General features: G+C 35.3%; 1 protein-coding gene across 1 annotated transcript in view; it reads right to left on the bottom strand.

Moving 5' to 3' along the window:
• Window positions 1-658: 658 nt before the first annotated feature.
• The window catches only part of LOC132744399 (uncharacterized), a 39,778-nt gene continuing 15,144 nt past the window's right edge, over window positions 659-25,292 (bottom strand). Inside the window, exons 4-7 of the mRNA XM_060733113.1 lie at window positions 14,810-14,880; window positions 13,644-13,695; window positions 10,845-11,111; window positions 659-9,636 (exon numbers count right to left, since the gene is read on the bottom strand). Coding sequence (XP_060589096.1) covers window positions 7,484-9,636; window positions 10,845-11,111; window positions 13,644-13,695; window positions 14,810-14,880 — 2,543 coding nt within the window. The 3' untranslated portion in view covers window positions 659-7,483. The remainder of the gene's footprint in view (window positions 9,637-10,844; window positions 11,112-13,643; window positions 13,696-14,809; window positions 14,881-25,292) is intronic.

The raw sequence follows: 25,292 nt of genomic DNA, 5'->3' as shown, positions 1-25,292 counted from the left end.
TTTAGAGATATGCTCCGGACAAAAATGTCGGACGGAAGGACGGACGGAAGGACGGACGGAAGGTCGGACGGACGGAGACTATTTCTATATCCTCCGCCGAAATTTTTCGGCGGGGGATAACAAAGGGCAATAACTGAAAAATTATGCAAGGTAGAGTTATCATTCTTGTGCTATGCACTCCTCTTCAATATGATCTACCCACCTTTTAAGTTCTTCAAGTAGATACCTCAAATACTTTTTGAGATATGCTCCAGACAAAAATGTCGGATAGAAGGACGGACGGATGAAAGGATGGACGGAGACTATTTCTATATACCCGCAGCCTTTCGGCGGGGGATTATAACCAGACACTACTTGGATATACAATACTTCCCAACAATGATCAATAGACCCATGGAGCATTTGTAAATGTTTTATAAATGTATAATTAAAAAAAGCAATCATTAATAACCAGACATAATTGGATTTACACTACTTAATCCCAACAGTGGACAATAGACCCTTGGAGTGTTAATAAAGTGTTTATAAATGTTGTTCAGTTGTGTTTTATAAATTATATAATTAGAAGAAGCATTATCTAAATAACCGGGCACTTCTTGAATATACACTACTTATACTGCACTCTTGAATATACACTACTTATACTGCACAAAAAATGAAGATAGACCCATGGAGTATTTGACAAGTATTTTATCAATATGATTTTATAAAAGAAGCAATCGAAATAACAAACCACTACTTGGAAGGACACTCATTTCCAACAATTAACAGTAGACTAAACACTTAAAAGTGTTTTATTTATGAATTTATAATGAAGCAATCTATATAACCATATACTGTTTGGAAAGTTGTGAACAGTATTTATTAATGTGTTTATAAAAGAAAAAATCTAAATAACCAAACATTACTTGGAAAGATGCAAGTTTCCAGCTATGGGCTGCAGAACCATGGGTTATCTGTAAAGTGTTTATAAATGTTGTTCAGCATGAGAAGATATCAGCAGCTGACACTGACTGCACTGGCATACTGCATGTGATAATTAAATATATAAGGTGGAACATTATTTATGAGCAAAACCCTAGTATTTGACCCGAGATGACCCATATTCGAACTTGACCTGTATTTAATTGAGACAAACATTCTGATAGAGTTTAATGATGATCCAATCAAAACTGTGACTGCTAGAGTGTTAACAACCAAATTGTTGACGACGCACAATGCTGGACATAGCCCTGTCACTCTATGAAGTGGTCAGGTGAGCTAAAAAGTTATGAAACATTTCCGGATACTTTTCTAAGCCTCGTATGCCAAACAAAAATTGTACCTCATGATAAACTTAAGCCATATACTAGCAGAAATGCTTGAGCTGAAGGTTTATGTAAAATAATTTACATGGGCACCTCTAGGCGAAGCATTATATGCCCGAAAGTGTTTTTTAGTAAGGATGAAGCATAAGTAAGACATGGGAATTATATAAAGTATCAATAGGGGTCTTTTACCCAATATTGACAATAATCCTATGAAGTTTGAACACTATGGGCCAAATGGGCGTTAAGTTATGTTCCTGAAACTGTTATCAATTTTAAGGTAATAGTGACTTTGACCTTGTGACCCCAAAACCAATAGGGATTTTCTACACAATATGGACTATCATCCTATGAAGTTTGAATATTGTGAGCAAAATAGAACTTAAGTTATGATCCGGAAACTGTTTTCAGTTAATAGTGACCTTGAAACGAGTGTACCTTCCTTTGATGACAGCAGCATTCAAGCTACTCTCTTCGTTACAACTTCAACTCCTCTTCGTTACAACTTCAACTCCTTCAACTTAGACGAGGAATCCGTAAGTTAAAGAAGACGAAATATTCATTATTTCATGTACACATTTGTTTAAATAAAAGTCTTAAACCCATGACAATGTTTTTATTACTTTATTTTTCTTTCATCATTTCTTTTGCCTGGGTGTTTATTATAACGGTAGCAATATTTCAGTCATATGGCAACTTTCGAGGTTTGACTACTGGAAGAAGGCATGGGATGGCATGTCATTAGAATTACCGATCCTCTCAAAGACAGCTCGATAGCTTCCTCACTTATAAGATTTCATGCTTCTAGTGAGATTCGAACCAACCATAGTTAGAATTGATTTTAAATAAGCAACTAGAGCATACTGACCACTTTCACTTAACAGAACAGCACAGTGGCATATCTTTTTAGTGCAACGGATGCAAAGATCTTTAGAAGAAACGATAATCCGCACAATTGTAAAGGAGAGTGGATTTTTTCATTCAGTCAAATGAATGGTGATGTAGGTGAAAAGGCAGAGAGAGAACTGAATTTATTTATTAAAAGGGAAGAAAGTAAATTTTGCATAGATTTGAACTAACAAGCATGCACATGACACCAAACAAGACCTATCAAACCACGGACTGTAATACAGAAATAAATAAATTTGTCTGAAAGCAAAAGTGATAATGATTCCAACAGTGATGACAACCTTTTAAATTTTCAAGAAGAAAATTTTATAAAAGATGTAGAAATGTACAAGATAGATGAGGTCGAGTAACTGTAACGAGTAAAGGGATAAAGGCACCAACAAAGATGTAAAGGTTTACAATTGAAAGGATAATTACGGCAAAGTTTGGCATGACCCGTTTCAAAAGACAAATCAAATAGAAAGAGAAGAAAACGACTGTTTAATTCACTAACTGCTGTTGTCAAGGTAACACATGCATATAAATAGCGGGAAAAATTCATATAAAATGTCATCATAAACACATAATTTATCTCGCTTTATAAGAAGAAAAAAAACTTTACTAAAGAGGACATGTGACCATTTAATGCTCTTTCAACAACTGGTTATTAAATCATTATCAAAACAACCTGCCTATTTTAATTCTTTGAACTCGTTACAAGAAATAAGAATGTGAAAAAGTTGAAAGGTTTTGCTTGGTTTTTATTTGCTTGGTTTTATGACACACAAACACAATTTAGGTCATATGGCATTGAAACTGGAAAGATGATTTTGGTTAACCTCGGATATTACAAATCTAAAGCAACACAAGGGGTCAAACCACATCATCTGCTTCAGCTAAGAGATGCATATACTACAATAATTCAAATCCATTTAGTTGCCTCTCTGATCATGCAGGGATAAATGGTGGCTGCGATTCTGATGTCACAAACCCTCGGACACAAGATAGGAGGGTGCAGGACTTAAAATCATACAACTTCTTTATTGTTTAATGAGAAAATGCTCATAATCATTCAAATGAAGGATATGTGATATATTTTTATACAACAGGTATCTCTATTTATTTACTTTATAGTTAAGTGGACCAATAATATTGCTTGGCTTATTGGGCAAACATTGCTCACCTGGAAATCTTTAAAATTTAAAATGTTCTTGGCTACTTCTAGCACTAGGTTATGATATGTCTTCTTTTGACAATGCAGAATAAAATTAACAAGTAAGCCTTACGCTTTGTAGTTTCAGGGATTTTTTTGGAAACTAACAAAACCAATGGCAAATATTTTATTTGCAAAGTATACATGTATGTCCTATAAAGCTTTTTGTAAAGGTCCAATCAACAATTCTTTATTCCAAAAATCCAAAATGGAGATATTCTAGAATGTCAAATCCAACAAAATTTACAATGGTGCAGACTTAGTTTGACCGAAATTATTTGTGAGTGACAAAGCGCACTACACAATGCTCCATTCCTGTGACCCACTTTACTAGAAACTCTTTTCAGAACCATTCCAACAAGACAACAATGTATGATATAGAAATAACAAACATCCACAGATGCTTTCACATGGTGGTGATCATAAAACTCTTCTTATGTTTAAGAACAATCAATCTTTAAAGACAGCTGCTTGTAAAGTATTGTTTGCTTCTTAAGTATTAATGATGCCTTCTGGTCAATTAACTTTCTGGGGATAAAATATTGAAGAACACTTAAGCCTTTGGTTAAAAAAAGTACATTATACAATGACCACTGCATGTTTGTTTAAAACTTTATTCTGGTACCTAATGTGAGGGTATCTACATGATGTAGGAGCAGGAATAACAATGTCGTAATCAAATATCAGTCATAGATACATTAACGGGATACTTCACCAGGTCACATAACACTGGCAGGACTGACCAGTAAAATAATAATCTCAGTGACATATTACACTTATACCGTAATGACAAGTAACAAAACTATCTACACACCAAACAATGTGCCATTTTTAAAATGGTCTTTGATATAACATAGATCAAATTAAATACTGAACACAGATAAAAAATACTGAACACATAGTAAATATACTGAACATGCATCAAATATGAAAATACTGAACACATTTCAAAAACGTGTCAACAAATCTGCAGTCATTTAGACAATGTAACTACCAAACTTACACTTCACCCAAAGAATGCCGCAAAAAAATGGAATATCCATTATAATAGTAGAAAATTTCTTTAGTCAAAACGAGATTAAATGGTAACGATTAAAATGCATTAGGTTGAAGACCCATTTAGTATGAATCATGGAAGTTTTTGATCAACTGAAACAGCTATTATTTACAACAACAATATTTCAAAGAAAAAAATTCTATATACATTTCTACAAGAGTATATATAATAATGAAATTTGACACAATTTTGAACAAACTTGATCCTTGTCATGGATTTTCTGAACAAAAGGATAAAAGGAAATTCTAGTTGTAAACCATCATTTGATGATTGCCTACAATCATTAGACACTCCTTATTGTTTATGTTAGTCAATATGTACAAGGGAAAGTTGGCACAACAATGTATATGAAATATCACTTGTAGACACTTTAAGACACTGAATACCTGACTGACAAGTAATAAAAATATTTAAAAAAAACTATAAAAAAATCCCTAACAGTGCCATTTTAAAATTGTCTTTAGTATGAACAAGATCAATGAATTTGTATCACATCAATTTATACTGATACCAGACTGACCAGTAATTAAACTATTTAAAAATCCATAACAGTGCCATTTTTAAAATGGTCTTTAGTATGAAGGAGATCAATGAATTCATATCACATCAATTTATACTGATACTAACTGGACTATCCAGTAAACAAATAATTTCGTTGACATAATACAGACACCAGTATGACCAGTAATAAAATTATTAAAAAAATCCATAACAGTGCCATTTTTTAAATGGTCTTTAGTACAAAGGAGATCAACAATACGGGACTGACTAGTAACAAACTTTACTTCAAACAAGAACGTGTTTGTTAAACACAAATGCCCCCGGCTCAGATTCTTGATTTCAAAAAATGTTTACCCATTCACTCAGTTATGGACAGAAAAATTGCCAAAAAATTGTAAACACAAGTTTATATAATATAGCTTGACAAAGTCAAAGCATTTTGTAATTGTGAAAAATATAAGTTGACAAGTCATTGCTCTGACTTGTGAAGATGAAAAATATTCAACTTCATGCAAGTTATCTTTCTACCAAATATGAAATACATCTGTCATTAAATAAAGGCTGTATGGGCAAAAGTGTAAAAATCTATTTTTAGCACTGGTGACCATAACCAAACTGAACCCTAACTCTATCCAAAAGAAAAATACCATGTAAGTTATTTTCCTACCAAATATGAAATACATCTGTCAATAAATAAAAGCTGTATGAGCAAAAAGTGTAAAAATCTATTTTTAGCACAAGTGACCTTGACCCACTGATCCCTACCCCAATCAAAATGATGACCATGCAAGTTATCTTCCTACGAAATATAAAATATATCTGTCACTTAATAAAGGCTGTATGAGCAAATGTGTAAAAATCTATTTTTAGCACTGGTGACCTTGACCCAACTGACCACTAACTCCATCAAAGTTTATGTTTCTATCAATTATAAATAACATCTGTCTATAGAATAAGGTAAATACACCTGTAAAAATCTATTTTCAACATTGGTGACCTTGACATTGGTAACATTGACCTTGACCCAAATGACCCCTTACTACACACAAAGAAGGAGGACCTCCCTTGGCATGTTTGTATTAAACTAAAACATCAACTAAAATATAAAGGCTGTATGAGCAAAAATGTTTATATTTATTTTTTAAACCAGTGACCTTGACCCTAGAGACCGCTTACTCCACAAAAAATTAGAGGACCATCAAAGGTATCCACCTACTAAATATGAAAGATATCATTAAAGAAATTAAGCAATTAGGAGAAATTTAAGATAAATCCAACTTGCCGAAATAGGTTAACCAGACAAGGCCCTACTTTCAAAGTGAAAAAAGGGAAATAACTGGGAAATATGGATGACACAGTTATATAACTTGGCAATATCATGTACTTTGTATTGATAAGTAAGTGTGGAAATTATAAAGCCATTAGTATAGATAGAACTTAAGACATTTCCAACTTGCCGTTTTAGGTTAACCATTATTCATTTTGTAAGTGCTGAAAAGGGCAATAACTTGGTAAATATGAAAGCCACAGTTATGTAACTTGCCCAGATCATGTACTTTGTATTGATTAGTAAATGTGTAAACTTAGAAGCCATTGGTACAGGTAGAACTTAAGAAAAATCCAACTTCCGTTCTAGGTTAACCTCGTACAGACAGACGGACGGACGGACTGACGGTTCAATCACTATATGCCCGGGGGCATAAAAAAAACTCTTAAAAAAAACTTAACAGTGCCATTTTTCAAATTGGTCTTTAGTATAACAGAGATCAAATACTGAACACATAAATGAAATACATGAACACATTTAAAATACTTTGGACGGCTGACAGTTTTCAATCATGCTAAGATAATTGCATCAACATCAACTAAAGACATCCTTCAAATCATATTATCCTTAAGTTTCAATATTTACAACCTTAAAAAATATCCAAAACAAATTGAACCCAAGTCAGTCAAAAAGATGTTCCCTTGATTTTTACCAAACATTTGTTATTGTGTATTTTAAAGGAACTCCACAGAGGTTCTATACATGACCGTTCTTGAAATATTTTCCCCAATATTTGTGTACAATCTAATGTATATCTAGACCAATAACTTTTGTGCAAAGTTTCAGCTCACCACATCTCCACGCTTTTCCAGAATCACCATTTTAATTGCGCAATATAACCCAAAAATGAAACAACTTAAATTGAGAAATCTATTTTCAATTTAATTTTCAGCAAATTTATAATTATCCTTTACAGATTTTTCCATTTAAGTGCTTCACATTTTTGTAGGACTTTGAAATTTTACGGGTTTTTTTTTTTTTTTTTTTTTTTTTCTCAGTAGAGGTACTTTAATTCACTTATTTACACACAATCAATACAAATCAAAATAATCTAACAGTAAATACTGTAAAAGCTTCAATCTTGCTTTGGCAAATTCATTTTAAAAGAAAAGAAAATATCAAACAGAAATTGCATACCTAAGTAAGAACTTGCTCCAATTCACAATTTGTCACAGTTAATAATCAAAGTGTCAACCTAGCTCATAAATTATTCCTTTGAGTTTATCTTCATCAATCGTTAACTCTGAGGCTCGTACTTTACGGATGGCTGTGACCAAAACATCCAGAGTCGCTTTTTCATGTTTTTTACCCTGCCATTTCTTCAACATTCTTAAAATCTTTTGTGATTTCTTAGGAAAGTCGTCATTTATATGTTCCACTTCAACTACTGAGATGCCCAGCTTATATGCTAGAAGCTCCCACCCACGTCCAATGACTTCAGTTGACAATGTTACGCACTCTTGGTCAGTAAGTTCCTTTTTTGGAACACTTTTTATATCAATAATATCAGTGTTGTACCACATATTAAGACCATCTTGAGCATTGAAGGTGTGGCTACTAAAGTCTGGACAAGGAATACTGGGCTTGGCATTTTCTACTTCCGTTAATTTGTACATTTTGTCACTGCCGTAAAGCCCATGGATTTCATCATAGCACCTTATTGAACTTGTAAACAATTTTCTTTCACCAGGACTTCCTGATTCACCAATGCATGATAGCTTCCGAAATTCCGAAAATACTACTGCTTCAAAGAAACATCGGAACAAGTCACAAACCTCACTGGAAACTTGCTTGGACGGACACAGGTTGACAACTAAAAGCTCCAGCATACCATCTCTAAATTTTGTCATTCCTGCATGATCAAGTTGAATCTCAAATACACTCAGATTTTCATAAAGCAAACTTTGCTTTTTATAAGAAACAGGCGGCCACCTTCCAAGTGCAGCAGCTGTGAATCGTTGAAAGACTGTCCCTACAATGCAGTCATTCTCAAACTCGTATACAAGTGCCACCTTTGTCAGAGCCTTGTATTTGATAAACTTAGACACCAGTCGAGCTGAAGATTTATTCTTGAGAAGGCTCGGTACAATGTAACAATCTACGGGTCCAGGGTGGCTGGAAATATCTTTGGTTTCATTATACTTGAGCACCGGGGCAATAATTCTATGGCATTGAAGGAAGCCTAGTAAAACCTCTTTGTGCTGCAGGAAGTTTGTGTTTGTTTCCCACAATTCTTCAATAAGAGCTTTCTGAAGAATAGCATCCTCACACAGCTGTCTCCAAGCATCTCTCAATTTTGGCTGAGTAAGACAAAACTTTCTTGAAGTTACAATACATTTAAATGCATCAATGAGATATTGTGGATCTAAGACAACATAGTTGGACAATTCTTTGTCATTGAAATGGAAAAGACTCCCTCTTGCATGATGAAATTGCAAGAACAACTTGACCTCATCTTTTTCTGCCAAAGGATATTGGATCTCTTTGTTAATGGCCAGAACATGATCAAATGATGTAATTCTTTCATATCGTTTTTCTTTCAACATCTTTTCGAGAAGGATCCATCGTGCTGGTAAATGTGCCCTTTCTTCTGACAAATGTTTTCCTAATCTTGTTATTGCTCCTCTTAGCTCTTGAAAATCGTGTGTATCCTGTCCGATGTTTGAAACTGCAAAATGTTGTGGGTATATATGCCTGATCAGCTTGGTGTTATCAAAGATACTTCGCACTTCTTCAAAGTATTCATCAACATCTTGATCAGCACTTATTTTGTCTTTATGTGTACCTACCAGAATGATATGGGGTTCTTCTCCGTCATTAGACCCAACAAAACAGTGGACAGAATTAACCCAAAATCTTAAATAATCTTCTAAAGTTTTCACATTTTTCTTGTTAGGAAAGTCCTCATCTTCGACAATAGTGTCAAGTCCCAAAGACAGATCAAAGACCAGTAAATAAATTGCTTGTCTCGAGTGGAAAAGTTGATGGGTGGAGTAAAAAATAAACTGACCACCAAAGTCCCAGACTGACCCTGACAAATATGCATCGTTTGTATCATGCAGGGATGAATCGCTCAATACTGATGAATAACTCTTAAATATGTCACTATCGTAACTGGAGGACGTTCGACTAATTTCTCCTTGGCTTTGAGACTCGCTTACAACTTCTGAGTCATTATTTGTGTAACTACAACTTGCCTCTACCTTTATTTTCTTCGCATTGACTTTTGTTTCAGCCTCTGTACTGGAACGATCTTCATGTCTTTTTCTCCTCGTTGCATACTGATTATTCTTGTCTTGTCCATCCTTTGGATAAACTACTGCTGCCAGCCTTCTTGCTGCATCTGAATAAAAGAGAATTAACAAGATTAGAAATGTGTCCGCAATAAAAAAAAATGCTCAAGTCACATGACATTTTTACCTCAAAAGATTACCTTGAGCTATGTATTATCCGTGACACACCTTCTGGCTGTCTAAGGCATATGCCAAATGTTTTTATAATACATTAATGAATAAGAGAGTTATAAGTCAAAGGTGATAGTCGCAATCCACGATTTGACCTTTGGCCTCAAGGTGTAACCTTGACCTTGAAAGTGAAGACGTTCTTGCATGTGATAAAATGTCTGACTTGGGTGAATGTATATGCTAAATACTTAATAAATCCATCTAAAAATAACAAAGAGATAAACTGTAAACAAATACACACAAAGTAAACACTATGCGTCTTCATCCACTGACCCAGGTGAAGACATTTGCTATTATAAAATCTTTTGACATTACATTAAAATTTAGAGTTATAAGCCAATGAGGATAGTAGGCAAACAGGATTTGACCTTTGACCTCCAAGTACGAAATTGGATTTGTGTCTGAAACTAAACACATCATCTACCTATGGCTTTTATGTGTACTTGTTATATTGAAATCCCACTAACATCATACATACAGAAGTTACGGACCGGACACAAACTCCAGGTGCAATTAAGTTATTACTACAATTTGCTACTTTCAATTCCTGGCAGTAACCTTGAACTTTAAGCTAGGACGCTGGGCCTTGCCCATAACACATCCTCTTTTTATGGCTATTTATCTCAAAAAATGAGATTGTAATGCCTCCCTGGTCCAAGTACACAATGAAAACATTATACGATTAACTAAAAATGGTATAAACATGAAACAAGAGTCAATGCCGAGTGGGAGCAAAGCTTCACTTTTTTTTTTTTTAACTTTTTTCTAAAAGCAAATAAATAAAATGTTTAAGCAAGGTCAAAGTCAATTGTGAATGAAGGTCAAGGTCAGTCTGGTGTACTTTATGGTCTTGCTCCAAGGGTTGTTTAGGCCACGTACGAAGACAATACACCAAGAAATAAAAAAGTTATGATCAATGTTATGTTTAAGTTTGCAGACAGCCACGGCAATGTGTGAGGCAACAGGTAGGCAGGCATGACGATATCAATTTTTCTTCGAAAAGAAGTCGAGCTAAAATGGTTTTCAGCATACATGTTCAGATTAGAAATCTTGCTTAATTTTTTGTTTAATATTTCTATATCAATACCTGTATCTACATCAGTATCAATAATTCTTCTTTCCCAAGTGTAATCTGATTTTACATCAAAGTGAATGACATCTATTCCATTTGTGCTGTCCACATTTCTTTTTACTTTCTCTTTGAACAATTTCTTCACCAATGACGTCTTCCCTTGTCCATAGCACCCAATCACCATAATCCTCAATGATTTATCACGCTCTTCCCCTTCAGATATAGCTTTCTCGAATTGTTCCCTTGTAAATGGATTGTCCTTCAGTTCCTCAGGAATATTATCTGGATAGATACAGAAATAATATACAAGAGGGCCATGATGGCCCTGAGGTCGCTCACCTGTATAAAGCCCCCCCACCCCCACCCCCCCCAAACATTGCAGGGCCAATTTAACCCAAGGGCTTAAATTTGCACAAACTTGGTAGACACCCTTAAGAAGATGTTTCATGCTAAACATCTAAGCTCTAGCTCATTGGGCTTTTTAAAAGAAGATTTTTTTAAAGTTTTTACTATACACATATAGTTAAAAACAATGACTAACCCTGGGGCGGGGCCAGTTTTGACAGACCCCAGGGCTTTTATTTGAACAAACTTTGTAGACACTTACTAGAAGATGTTTCATGCTTAATATCTAACCTCACGCTATTTGGGTTTTTCCAAATATGATTTTAAGTTTTTGCTATACAAATACAAAGAAAATCAATGACCCCCGGGGCGGGGCCAATTTTGACCCCATGGCTTTTATTTGAACAAACTTGGTAGACACTTATTAGAACATGTTTTATGCTAAATATCTTAGCTCTAACTCTTTTGGTTCTTTAAAAGAAGATTTTTTAAGGTTTTACTATATGCACATAGGGAAAATCAATGACCCCTGGGGCGGGGCCAATTTTGACCCCATGGCTTTTAGTTGAACAAATTTGGTAGACACCTATTAGAACATGTTTGATGCTCAATATCTTAGCCATAGCTCTTTGAGTTCTTTAAAACAAGATTTATTAAGTTTTTACTATATGCATATAGGGAAAATCAATGACCCCCTGGGGCGGGGCCAATTTTGACCCCAGGGCTTTTATTTGAACAAACTTGGTAGACACTCACTAGAAGATGTTTCATGCCAAATATCTAAGCTCTGGCTCTTACGGTTTTTTAAAAGAAGATATTTAAAAAAAAATTCTTTCGGTTCCCATGGCAACCAGAGTTCTGCATGGAATTAAATTCTTTGAACAATTTTTAAAGGTGACCACCACAGGAACATTCCTGTGAAGTTTGGATGAAATTGGCTCAGTGGTTTATGAGGAGATGTCATTTAAAGTAAAAGTTTACGGAGGGACGACGGACAGACGGACGCCGGACGAAAAGCGATCACAAAGGCTCACCCTGTCACTTTGTGACAGGTGAGCTAAAAAGGGGAATAACTTTTTTAAAATGCAATACAGAGTAATGAAACTTGACCTGCATATCTTATTTGCGGCACTTCTATTATATTTTTATATATCTTAAGTTTCAAGTAAATACCTTTTCTAGATTCAGAAATTCAAATAAATGTTAAAATTTAAGAATATTTTCTAAGTCAATTTTTGACCTTAAAGTGTAACCTTGATCTTAAGCCGGCAAAAGGGTGACATGGGTTCTGCACATATCCTTGTTGAGGTTAACATTTTAGCCAAGATTGAAGAAAATCTTTCAATTAGTATAGGACTTACAGAGCGGACACGACATACTGTGTAATATTTGATTGTTTAATATTTGACCTTCAATTGTGACCTTGACCTTGCGCTGACACATGGGCAACATGGGTTCTGCACATTCCCTTATTGAAGTGAACATTTGAGCCAAGTTTGATGAAAATCCTTCAATTAGTGTAGGACTTACAGAGCGGACACAACATATTGTGTAATATTTGTTTGATATTTGACCTTTAACTGTGACCTTGACCTTGAGCTGACACATGGGCAATATGGGTTCTGCACATCCCCTTGTTGAGGTGAACATTTGAGTCAAGTTTGAAGAAAATCTTTCAATTAGTGTAGGACTTACAGACCGGACACAACATCCTGTCTTATATTTGATATTGTTTGATATTTGACCTTCAATTGTGACCTTGATCTTGAGCTGACACATGGGCAACATAGGTTCTGCATATCCCCTTGTTGAGTTGAACATTTGAGCCAAGTTTGAAGAAAATCTTTCAATTAGTGTATGACTTACAGAGCAGACACGACATACTGTCTAATATTTGATTGTGTTTGATATTTGACCTTCAATTGTGACCTTGACCTTGAGCTGACACATGGGCAACATGGGTTCTGCACATCCCCTTGTTGAGGTGAACATTTGAGTCAAGTTTGAAGAAAATACTTCAATTGGTATAGGAGTTAGAGCGGACATGAAAATGGAGACGGACCGACCGACCAATGCGACAAAGTGAATCCATTATAGCCCCCCCCCCCCCTCCCCACATTTTGTGGTGGGGGTATAAATATGAAGACTGTTGACCAAATCATTCTTAAGCAATTGAGAGGACAAGTTTTGTTAGCCAAGGCCCCTGTGACCTTGACCTTTGACCCAGGGACTTCAAAATCAATAAGGGTCACCTAATGGTCATGATCAACCTCCATGCCAAATATGAAGACTGTGGGTCAAAGGTTTCTTAAAATCGTTATTTCAGTCACAAGCAAACACCAGAGTAGATAATAATATATAAGATAAGATGAGATAAGATGAGACCAAAAGAATATCCATAAGCTAAATAGTTTAATCACATGAAATATTTCATACCATTTAAGAATATTTTTCCATATAACAACATACCTTGTTTCTGCGGATCTTCATCCTCAGTTTTGATTGACCATTCCTTATATACCTATAAATGAAATAACTTGTCTAAGTACAAAGTGTATTAAAAACTGTGCATACAATAAAATTTAAAATTATTAACCATAGGTTGAATTTTCACAATGTACACCTTATATACATATACATCATCTATTACACAAATTTAAAATTAGATATCATCAAAAATTAACTTGAGAAAAATGGGTCAAAGACAGAAATGGCCGGGTGGCATTTATATAAATATCATGAGGCTGTGATGTTATGAAAATTTTCTACCATTGATCATTAATGTCAAAAATTTAACTTTTAAGTTTTAAGTCGGTAAACAGGAAGTGGATGAGCGGCAGACCTGAAATTGAATCCCATAGTCTAGGAATACGTGTTAATGCCGTGTACCAAATATGAAGAAGTAGTTGCTGAGAAAACCGTCACAAAAATTTCTTCCCCACTCACCTGCCGCCCTACATCCACCATACTATAACCCGGGTTTGCACCTGTGCAACCCGCTCAAAAATGTATTAAGATTTTATGAAAAGTAAAAATATTCACTGTTCAAGTAATGATTTACATGTTTGTTATATGACAGATTTTGCAGTATTTTTCACCTCCTTACTACTGCATGACGAATGAAGTAATGGCTTTTTTTACATTTGTTAATTCATGTGGATTGTTAGTACCATTTGCAATTTATAAATAACTTTTTTGTTCACTTCACAATATCTCATTTTTCAACACATTTTCAAAATGTTCATGAAAATAGGCATGCTGCTTTAAATTCAAACTATCAAATGAAAATATTTCATGGCAATGCTGAGCAATTCACTGTAATTTATGTCCACCCCTTGAGCCCAACAGACAGAGCATCTGCTTAGTAATCCAGGGAGTACCTGGCTCAATCCTTGAGCAAGCTGAAATATTTCCACAATGTCTGATCTCTGACATTGAGTCTACTGGTCATTTATCTCACACAACAGATTCAGAATTCATGTGAGATTTATAGTTGGTCACTAGCAGAGAAATTACTGGTTTACTTTCCAGGAAATTTGGATAGGTGGACTGACCTCCGACCTGGGACAAGACATTTGTTAAACTCTGTGTAAAAACCAGACAAACAAACCATAATCAAAACAGAGGGTACCTACCCATTTTTTGCCTTCCTTCATGAACTGTTCCATCTTTGGTTTATAGAAGTCCCAACAGGAATCTTGAAGAACTGAAAACAGAACTGTAGTAATAATTTATGGTTACAACCATCTATGATCTTCAGCATGTATACTATAGCTCAGTAAAACAAGGCGGACAGAAAAATAACTTTTGTCAAGGACAATAAGGTAAAGCTACATCATAACATGCAAAATAACTATGCTATGGGCACTGTATTTTAGAGGAGAAGATTTTTAAGTTAAAAAAAAACTTTACCATTAATAATCATCATTATATACATGATGTGAATCATAATGTCCTTATAATGTTTTTTTTGTTTATCTATTTTTTTTTTAATTTAATGTCTGAAGCATTCTTAACATTATCAAGTGAAATAAAATATTTTAACCACCTTGTCCACCTATATACAATAGTGCAGACAATCTATACAGCCCCTGACAAGCTAAAAAAACATTCATGATGATATCCAAAAATTTGGTAAAACTAGAACTGCCACTGTCATGGCATTAATACCACTGCTTACCACTTTGTAAGAATCAGCAGTGGCCATTTAGAGCTCAAGGACAACCTCCCTGCAAAATCTGAAGTTACTAAGCTAGTGCATTGCTAAGTTATGTATTATAATGCTTCAAATGTAACTAGAACTGCCACTGTCATGGCATGAATACCCCGCATACCACTTTGTCAGAATCAACAGTGGCCATTTAGAACTCAAGGACAACCTCTCTAACATCTGAGGTTACTAAGCCAGTGCATTGCTTAGTTATGTATTCTTCATGCTTCAAATGTGAAAATGTCAAAATCAAAACACTATGGACAGGCATTCTATAGCAATTGAGGGGAAAAGCTTTTTGACAAGGTCCCTCTGACCTTGACCTTTGACCCGGTTAACTCAAAATCAATAGGGGTCATCTACTTATCATGACTAACCTCCATGCCAAATATGAAGAATGTGGATCAAAGGAATCTTAAGTTATTGGGCAGACAAGCTTTTTGAAGTCAAGGCCCCTGTGACCTTCACCTTTGACCTGGTGACCTCAAAATCGATTGGGGTCATCTACTAATCATGACTAACCTCCATGCCAAATATGAAGACTGTCAGTCAAAGGAATCTTAAGTTATTGGGCGGACAAGCTTTTTGAAGTCAAGGCCCCTGTGACCTTGGCCTTTGACCTGGTGACCTCAAAATTGATAGGGGTCATCTACTAATCATGACTAACCTCCATGCCAAATATGAAGACTGTGGGTCATAGGAATCTTAAGTTATTGGGTGGACAAGCTTTTTTGAAGTCCAGGCCGCTGTGACCTTGACCTTTGACCTGATGACCTCAAAATCAATAGGGGTCATCTACTTATCATGACTTACCTCCATGCAAAATATGAAGACTGTGGGTCAAAGGAATCTTAAGTAACTGGGCAGACAAACTTTTTGAAGTCACGGCCCCTGTGACCTTGACCTTTGGCCTGGTGACCTCAAAATCAATAGGGGTCATCTACTAATCATGACTAACCTCCATGCCAAATATGAAGAAGACTGTTGGTCAAAGGAATCTTAAGTTATTTGGCGGACAAGCTTTTTGAAGTCAAGGCCCCTGTGACCTTGACCTTTGACCTTGTGACCTCAAAATCAATAGGGGTCATCTACTAATCATGAACAATCTCAATACCAAATATGAAGACTGTGCGCCAAAAGATTATTACGTTATTGGGCGTACAAGCTTTTTTTAAGTCAAGGCCCCTGTGACCTTGACCTTTGACCTGGTGACCTCAAAATCAATAGGGGTCATCTACTAATCATGACTAACCTCCATGCCAAATATGAAGACTGTGGGTCAAAGGAATCTTAAGTTATTTGGCGGACAAGCTTTTTGAAGTCAAGGCCCCTGTGACCTTGACCTTTGACCTGGTGACTTCAAAATCAATAGGGGTCATCTACTAATCATGACTAACCTCCATGCCAAATATGAAGACTATGGGTCAAAGGAATCTTAAGTTATTGGGCGGACAAGCTTTTTGAAGTCAAGGCCCCTGTGACCTTGACCTTTGACCTCAAAATCAATAGGGGTCATCTACTAATCATGACTAACCTCCATGCCAAATATGAAGACTGTGGGTCAAAGGAATCTTGAGTTATTAGGCGGACAAGCTTTTTAATGTCAAGGCCCCTGTGACCTTGACCTGGTGACCTCAAAATCAATAGGGGTCATCTACTAATCATGACTAACCTCCATGCCAAATATAAAGACTGTGGGTCAAAGGAATCTTAAGTTATTGGGCGGACAAGAAAAAACCGACGGATGGCCAGACGGACAAGCTGATTCCAGTATACCCCCCTTACATCTTTGTTGTGCGGGGGTATAAAAATGTCAAAATCAATACACTGCAGACATGCATTTTTATGCATTTGAGCAAACATGCTAAATATAGTAAAAATCCCTGTGACCTTTGACACAGTCACCTCAAAATCAATAGGTGTTATCTACTAGTCATAAACAACCTCAATACCAAATATGAAGACTGTGGGTCATAGGAATCTTAAGTTATTGGGCGGACAAGCTTTTTGAAGTCAAGGCCCCTGTGACCTTGGCCTTTGACCTGGTGACCTCAAAATCAATAGGGGGTCACCTAATGGTCATGATCAACCTCCAAGCCAAATATGAAGACTGTGGGTCAAAGGAATCTGAAGTTATTTGGCAGACAAGCTTTTTTTAGTGAAGGCCCGAGACCTTAACCCAGGGATGTGATTGTCTTATAAAAGTTTGCTCTGAAAATTGGCCTGTGGTTAAGGGGGTGGCCTGAGCCCCCTTACAGGGTCCAGGGACAGAGTCCCTGGTGGGGGACCAGGGGGCGTAGCCCCCGGAAGTTCTCAGATTTAAGGTATTTTCAAAAGTCATAAAAATACAAAATATCAAGTAAATTTTTATAAATTCAACTTTATTGTAATAACAAAAAAAAAAAAAAATTAAAAATAGAACATGTGACTACAAAGGTATGAACAAAACAATATCAAACATACTGTATAATGTTTCTTCTAATTATAAGTGACTAGACACATTGATAGTTTTCAGCTTAGAGAAGAGACTAGAATTAAATTTCTATAAATATAATGTAAAAAATTCTTTCAGTAAAAATACCTATGAAAATACAATGAAAATCCTGACTTTTTTCATTTAAAGTAATCTCAAAATAACCTCATAATAATCACATAAAAACTTTTGAATTCTGTACATTCTATTTCTGGATGAAAACATTTCTGGATAAAAACATAACATATACTTAATTGCTAAGAATTGTCACTTATTTTTGTTGTGCATAAGAAATTATGTAAATTGGCTACTATCTAATAAAGTAATATTTAAGATGAAAAGGACCAAGTGCATAAATTAGTTTAAATATGGTTAAATTATTACAGTTTATGTTATCACAAAGAACTTATTTACAGGACATGTATATATAACATTTTGGCGCAGATTTTGGATTTCTGTATAATATTCATAACACATAACATAACATCACTACTACTAATACTGTCTTTTGTCAACAAAATTATCACTATTTAACTAACTATACACCTACAATATATTTAACAAGAACTGTCGGAGGACAGTAACGCTCGACTATTCGAAAATTTGTCACAAGGGTGTTTCATTGAGTATAATAATGCTTACCTATATGAATACATAAAATTGTCCGAAAAGGTACAAACTCTTCAAGTTTCAATACATTCCCTTCAGTAGTTATGGAGAGACAAGCTTACATGCAAAAACTTTACCAAGAGTTCATGAGTCGAAAAAGGGGCATAATTATGCAAAAAAAGCAAATCAGAGTTATGGGACTTGTACCAATCATCTTAGATAATCACAGAGACCAAGTGTGTGAAGTTTCAATCCATTCCCTTCAGTAGTTATGGAGATACCAGCTTACATGCAAAAACTTAACCAAGAATTTCTAAGTCGAAAAAGGGGCATAATTATGTTAAAAAGCAAATCAGAGTTATGGGACTTGTGCCAATCATCTTAGATAATCACAGAGAACAAGTGTTGTGAAGTTTCAATCCATTCCCTTCAGTAGTTATGGAGATACCAGCTTACACGCAAAAACTTAACCAAGAATTTCTAAGTCGAAAAAGGGGCATAATTATGTAAAAAAGCAAATCAGAGTTATGGGACTTGTGCCAATCATCTTAGATAATCACAGAGAACAAGTGTGTGAAGTTTCAATCAATTCCCTTCAGTAGTTATGGAGATAACAGCTTACATACAAAAACTTAACCAAGAATTTCTTAAGTCGAAAAAGGGGCATAATTATGAAAAAAGCAAATCAGAGTTATGGGGACTTGTGCCAATCATCTTAGATAATCACAGAGAACAAGTGTGTGAAGTTTCAATCCATTCCCTTCAGTAGATATGGAGATACCAGCTTACATGCAAAAACTTAACCAAGAATTTCTAAGTCGAAAAAGGGGCATAATTATGTAAAAAAAGCAAATCAGAGTTATGGGACTTTGTGGCAATTATCTTAGATAATCACAGAGAACAAGTGTGTGAAGTTTCAATCCATTCCCTTCAGTAGTTATGGAGATACCAGCTTACACGCAAAAACTTAACCAAGAATTTCTAAGTCGAAAAAGGGGCATAATTATGTAAAAAAGCAAAATCAGAGTTATGGGACTTGTGCCAATCATCTTAGATAATCACAGAGAACAAGTGTGTGAAGTTTCAATCAATTCCCTTCAGTAGTTATGGAGATAACAGCTTACATACAAAAACTTAACCAAGAATTTCTAAGTCGAAAAAGGGGCATAATTATGAAAAAAGCAAATCAGAGTTATGGGACTTGTGCCAATCATCTTAGATAATCACAGAGAACAAGTGTGTGAAGTTTCAATCCATTCCCTTCAGTAGTTATGGAGATACCAGCTTACATACAAAAACTTAACCAAAAATTTCTAAGTCGAAAAAGGGGCATAATTATAAAAAAAAGCAAATCAGAGTTATGGGACTTGTGCCAATCATCTTAGATAATCACAGAGAACAAGTGTGTGAAGTTTCAATCCATTCCCTTCAGTAGTTATGGAGATACCAGCTTACATACAAAAACTTAACCAAGAATTTCTAAGTCGAAAAAGGGGCATAATATTATGAAAAAAAGCAAATCAGAGTTATGGGACTTGTGCCAATCATCTTAGATAATCACAGAGAACAAGTGTGTGAAGTTTCAATCCATTCCCTTCAGTAGTTATGGAGATACCAGCTTACATACAAAAACTTAACCACAGGGACGCCGACGCCGACGCCGACAAATGGGTGACTGCATTAGCTCGATTATTCTGCGAATAGTCGAGCTAAAAAGGCATGACAAGTACAAAACAATAATCTCAGTTCATAACTGTTTAAGATAGATGTATAGATCAGTCAATGCATTTTTAGGACAATGAATGATACAATAACTTTAGTTCACAAGATACATTTAAGTTCCACTACATGTATATATATATATTATATTGATGATCACACAAATTTCATCATGTATTCAATCATAGTCTACAACTTCCTTTTTTTAACAGAACACAATACCTCGGAGACCCTTTTCCTTGCTTTTTTCAACTGCATATTGGTATGACTTGCTTTAGCAGCTAATTGCATTTTCATTTTGCACAATTTTCATTTTTTGTTTTGACAATGGTTTATCATGTGTAAGTTGATAACTTTCTTTTTATCTTTGCCTCATCTGCGTTTTTTTCCAACAACAAACCCTCTGTATGTTGCACTTGCTTTGCTAAGATTTTTTACATAAACAAACCATTTACTTTGTCATGAAGGGACATCTTCCCTTGAAAACATTTCAACAGCTGACTTTTCCATTAGCTCTTAAATTATATTTTACAGTTTGTACAGCTGAATACAATTCCGTGCTAGTGTTGGCAGATTTAATACCTATGACATCCCCCATGATATTGAAAGAACTTTCAACCATAGGACCATGAAAAATAGTACAAATCATAAGCGCCAGTCTGCTTAGAACTGGGTATTTCCCTTGTCTCTGAATAGAACTTCCACCACTCATCTATCTTCAGGTTTGTACTTTGGGGGACAACGACTCATCCACCTGAAATCTAATTAAAATAAATACTGGATTATAAACCTGAACTTTTCATCGTTAGAAAAATATTAACATATCAGAAACAAACTCATATATATTCCTAAACTAAATAAGATCAACTGAAATAAACAATTTTATTTTGCAACAAAGAAAACAAGCAATTATCATAGTATTGCAAGCAATCCATAAGTCCCCTACCGGTTAGAACCCCATCAACATTCTGAAGGGCCATTGGCCATTCACTTATGTTTCAATTTTTCTCTATTTTAAGTAAACTTGTTGGAAAAGTTCTTTAAAAGTGATCACAGGAAACAGTTTTTATGAAACAGACAGACAGACGGACTGAAGGACACCTCTAAAGTTAATATTTGAAACATCCCTGTTACCAAATGTAACATTTTAAAAGCAGAATTCTTAAAGAGGAGATAACTCTTTGAATTAAAGATGCAATTTCATAAAAATTTTCAGCTCTTTTTGACTAATCACAAATATTGTTATATTTGCCATGTTTGAAGCCTATTTTGTTGCCCAGGCAACTGATATTTTTTCAAAATAGGAAGAACAGATAAGACATGCATAATCTCAACACTGCTATCTACCCATATGTCAAGTTCCATAAAAATATTTCCAGTACTTTTTGAGTTATCACTGGATTCAGTTTATGTGTGTAAATTTTGCCATATTTTCAGTCTATGTGTTGCCATAGCAACCAGAATTTTCAACATAGGAAGAAAAGAAAAAGACGTGCATAATCTTCAAGACTGCCATCTACCCATATGTCAAGTTTCATAAAAATATTTTTCCAGTACTTTTTGCTTTATCACTGGATCCAGTTTATGTGTAAAATTTGCCATAGTTTTTCAGCCTATTTGTTGTCATAGCAACCAGAATTTTCAACATAGGAAGAAAAGAAAAAGACGTGCATAATTCCAAGACTGCCTATCTACCCATATGTCAAAGTTTCATAAAAATATTTCCAGTACTTTTTGCTTTATCACTGGATCCAGTTTATGTGTAAAATTTGCCATATTTTCAGCCTATTTGTTTGCCATAGCAACCAGAATTTTCAACATAGGAAGAAAAGAAAAAGACATGCATAAAATTCAAGACTGCATCTACCCATATGTCAAGTTTCATAAAAAAGATATTTCCAGTACTTTTTGCGTTATCACTGGATCCAGTTAATGTGTAAAATTGCCATATTTTTAGCCTATTTGTTGCCAATAGCAACCAGAATTTTCAACATAGGAAGAAAAGAAAAAGACGTGCATAATCTCCATACTGCCATCTATCCATATATCCAAGTTTCATAAAAATATTTTCAGTACTTTTAAGTTATCGCGGGGATCCAGTTTTGTGGACGGCACGGACCCTGACGGCCCGGACAGACAGACGGGGACGGACGGACAGGCGGACGAGGGTAAACCTAAAGTCCCCTCCGGTAAACGGTAAAGGTGGACTAATTAAGTTGTCATCTTAATTTATTCTCAATTCATTTGCTCTTTCATAAAAAAAAATTATGTTCTTGCAATATACACTCAAATATTAAATTAATATTTTACAATGTCATTTATAACAGAATTAAAAAATTTCTTCACCTGTGGGACTTTCTAAAATCAAAGGTTCACTTTCATTTTCTCCTCATATTGTCAAAATTGAACATGCTGTTTTACTCTCTTCAAGGACTTTGTTTGTTTGGGCTATTGTCCATGGGCTTCAAGGATCTAGTCCAGAGCGTATCGGAGAACTGGATTTGACAAACGGAAGTTTCATTTGTAGGTATTTCCTGCTCAAATGTTGCTGTAGATGCGCATTTTCAGAAAACTCCAACTAAAACATGTTTTGATTTTCTTTCATTTTTAATTATGCTTTTACCTTTACCTACAAACATGTCACACTCATCTAGAAATTGTCCATTATCACTGTCTAAAAGTCATTTCTTTCAAATGCTTGTACATTCTTCCCAACACAGCTTTCTGGCTTTTTACGATAACAATGAGAGGAAGCTTTAAACAATTGCTTTTGGGCTTTTTTGTCATGTATGATATGAAACAAGTGGTTTCTTTGGATTGAAAAAGCTTCAAATAACCCTTTTTTTCAAGTATGCTAAGTAAACCAACATAGAAATGTAAAATCAGTAAAGTTTTTTTGTTCTTGATACAGGACTCATTCAACAATCAATTTTTTTCTTTTATTCCATCTTCTAGTCTCTTTTTTTTATCCCATGGTGGCAGGATTGTGATAATTCTTTTTCTAGGCATTCTCATTTACATTAATTTTTTCTTCTCTTAAAGATTTTCTTCTAGAACAGGTTTATAGTCTTCATTGTCTTTCACAAAGCATAATAAAACACAACATAAGCATCCCACATCTGAAGAGTTGAAAGTGATAAATCATAACATGACAGCCATCTCATGGCTTATGAACTTCTCAGGCACAGAGAAACGCATTCCCAGCAACTGACATATCTCTTCAAGGTATTGACGTAAAGTCAACCGACCATTTGTGGTCTGTATGTATTTGTCCAAATAAACCTTCAACCAGTACATGAAAGGTGAAACAAAATTTTTTTGTTGCATTGTGTAGATGGTGACAGACATCACCGTCGATGTCCAACATGTGAGGAGCCTTTTCTTCTCGTATCCTTTTTTCCAGACCATTTTTGGAACCTTTCATGACTGCACAAGAATCCATCAATATGGAACAAGATTTTTCCAGGGTATATCATTTTCTTCAAAAATATTGTTCTAATGCTAGATAAATTGAGTTTGTGTCAACTTTTACAACCTCAACTGCTGCTAAATGTTCACAAAACAACTTTTGCTTAGACGGGGAGAAATAATTGACCAACACTGCCAAAATATGTTTGTTGTTGTTGCTGGTTGATTCATCTATATTGAGAGAGAATGGTGAATGTCTTATTTCATTTATCGTTGTCTCATGAATTGTTTTCTTTAAGCCATATGTTAACTTGTAAGAGGCAGAAGTACGATCCATAGACAATCCATCTACAGCTTTTTTGTCTTTAGAAAGTTCCTTGGTGAGTTTAATTATCTCTGGAACCATTGTCAATGATAATGAATGCTCTGCAACAAATCCCAATACCATGGCCTGAAAAAAAATTTTTTCAGCTAGTAATTCATTACATATAGGTCTTGACCATTTCGAATACCTAGCTAAACACCTTTTTCCAGTACATTACAGATTTAGCTCTGGGGAATTACAGCAGATGAAGTTCATAACAAAATCAAATGATATTTCTATTTTTCTATTATCATTTTAACATTTCAGGTGAAAATAATTAATGTGTTTGAAAATTATCAAAATTCCTTTAATATCTATTGATGTTTCAAAAACTGAATTATTAATAATGCAAATCAATAAAATTAAAACAGTGTCAGCGGCATTGTCCATAATGTTTTCTCTGTAAAGTTGTGCAGCAGTGAAGCATGTTTAGAAAGTATATGCTAAATGTTTGCGGGGTGTACAAATCCCAGCATAAGACTTTATAATCCTTTATGTAAAAAAAAAACATGCATGACTGCCGAGATGAAGTTTTCACAAGCAAAAATTTTAACAACCTTTAAGTTAATTAAGTATTTTTCATTAAAAAAAAACCAACCTCTGCATTGTGAATTCTATCATCTAGTGGTTCAAGAGGCTTTAGCCCAACCTGCTGCTTTGGCAACTCGCCAGTCTTTTTATTTCTAAACATGGGATGGATGCCATAGGCCTTGGTTGTTGCCTTCTCCCCATGACAGCCAGCAGGAAGAGTTGGTTGCTTTGATAAAGATTTCACACGTTCAGTATGATTCTTGCTTTTACAATGTCCTGTTAGCGCAATTTTTCCCCTTTTCCCTTAACCCAGGGGACATTTGCAAATTAAGCATTTAGCAAGTATCTGGAAACTGGAGATGGTGCAGCGCCGAGCAGCAAGAATGGTCTTCTCAGACTACAGAAGAACCAGCAGTGTGACATCGATGCTGCAACACCTACAGTGGCCTACCCTCCGAGAACGCAGAGCCCATGCCAAGGTGACCATGATGTACCGTATAGTAAATGGCCTAGTAGAAGTCCCTACATCCAACCTCACCCCAGTCATCTCTGTTCGAGGACATGGACTTCACTACCTGGTACCATTTGCAAGGACCCAGTGCTACCAGCGATCCTTCTTCCCAGACACCATCCGCCTCTGGAACAGTCTTCCCCAGACAGTTGTAAGCTGTACAACCATAGACAGCTTCAAGAGGGAAGTACTCCTACTCACTCTCCGATAGACAGTCCGGTGTTTTTACCCTTTTTACCAGCACTATACATAGTACTTTTTTAAATCACTCTTGTACATAGACACTTCTCACA

Source organism: Ruditapes philippinarum, unplaced genomic scaffold (genome assembly GCF_026571515.1).
Source record: "Ruditapes philippinarum isolate M1 unplaced genomic scaffold, ASM2657151v2 ctg5731_1_1_1_1, whole genome shotgun sequence".
NCBI classification, from domain to species: Eukaryota; Metazoa; Mollusca; class Bivalvia; order Venerida; family Veneridae; genus Ruditapes; species Ruditapes philippinarum.
Note: the sequence above shows the minus strand (reverse complement) of the source record. Positions and strands in the feature narration are given on the sequence as shown.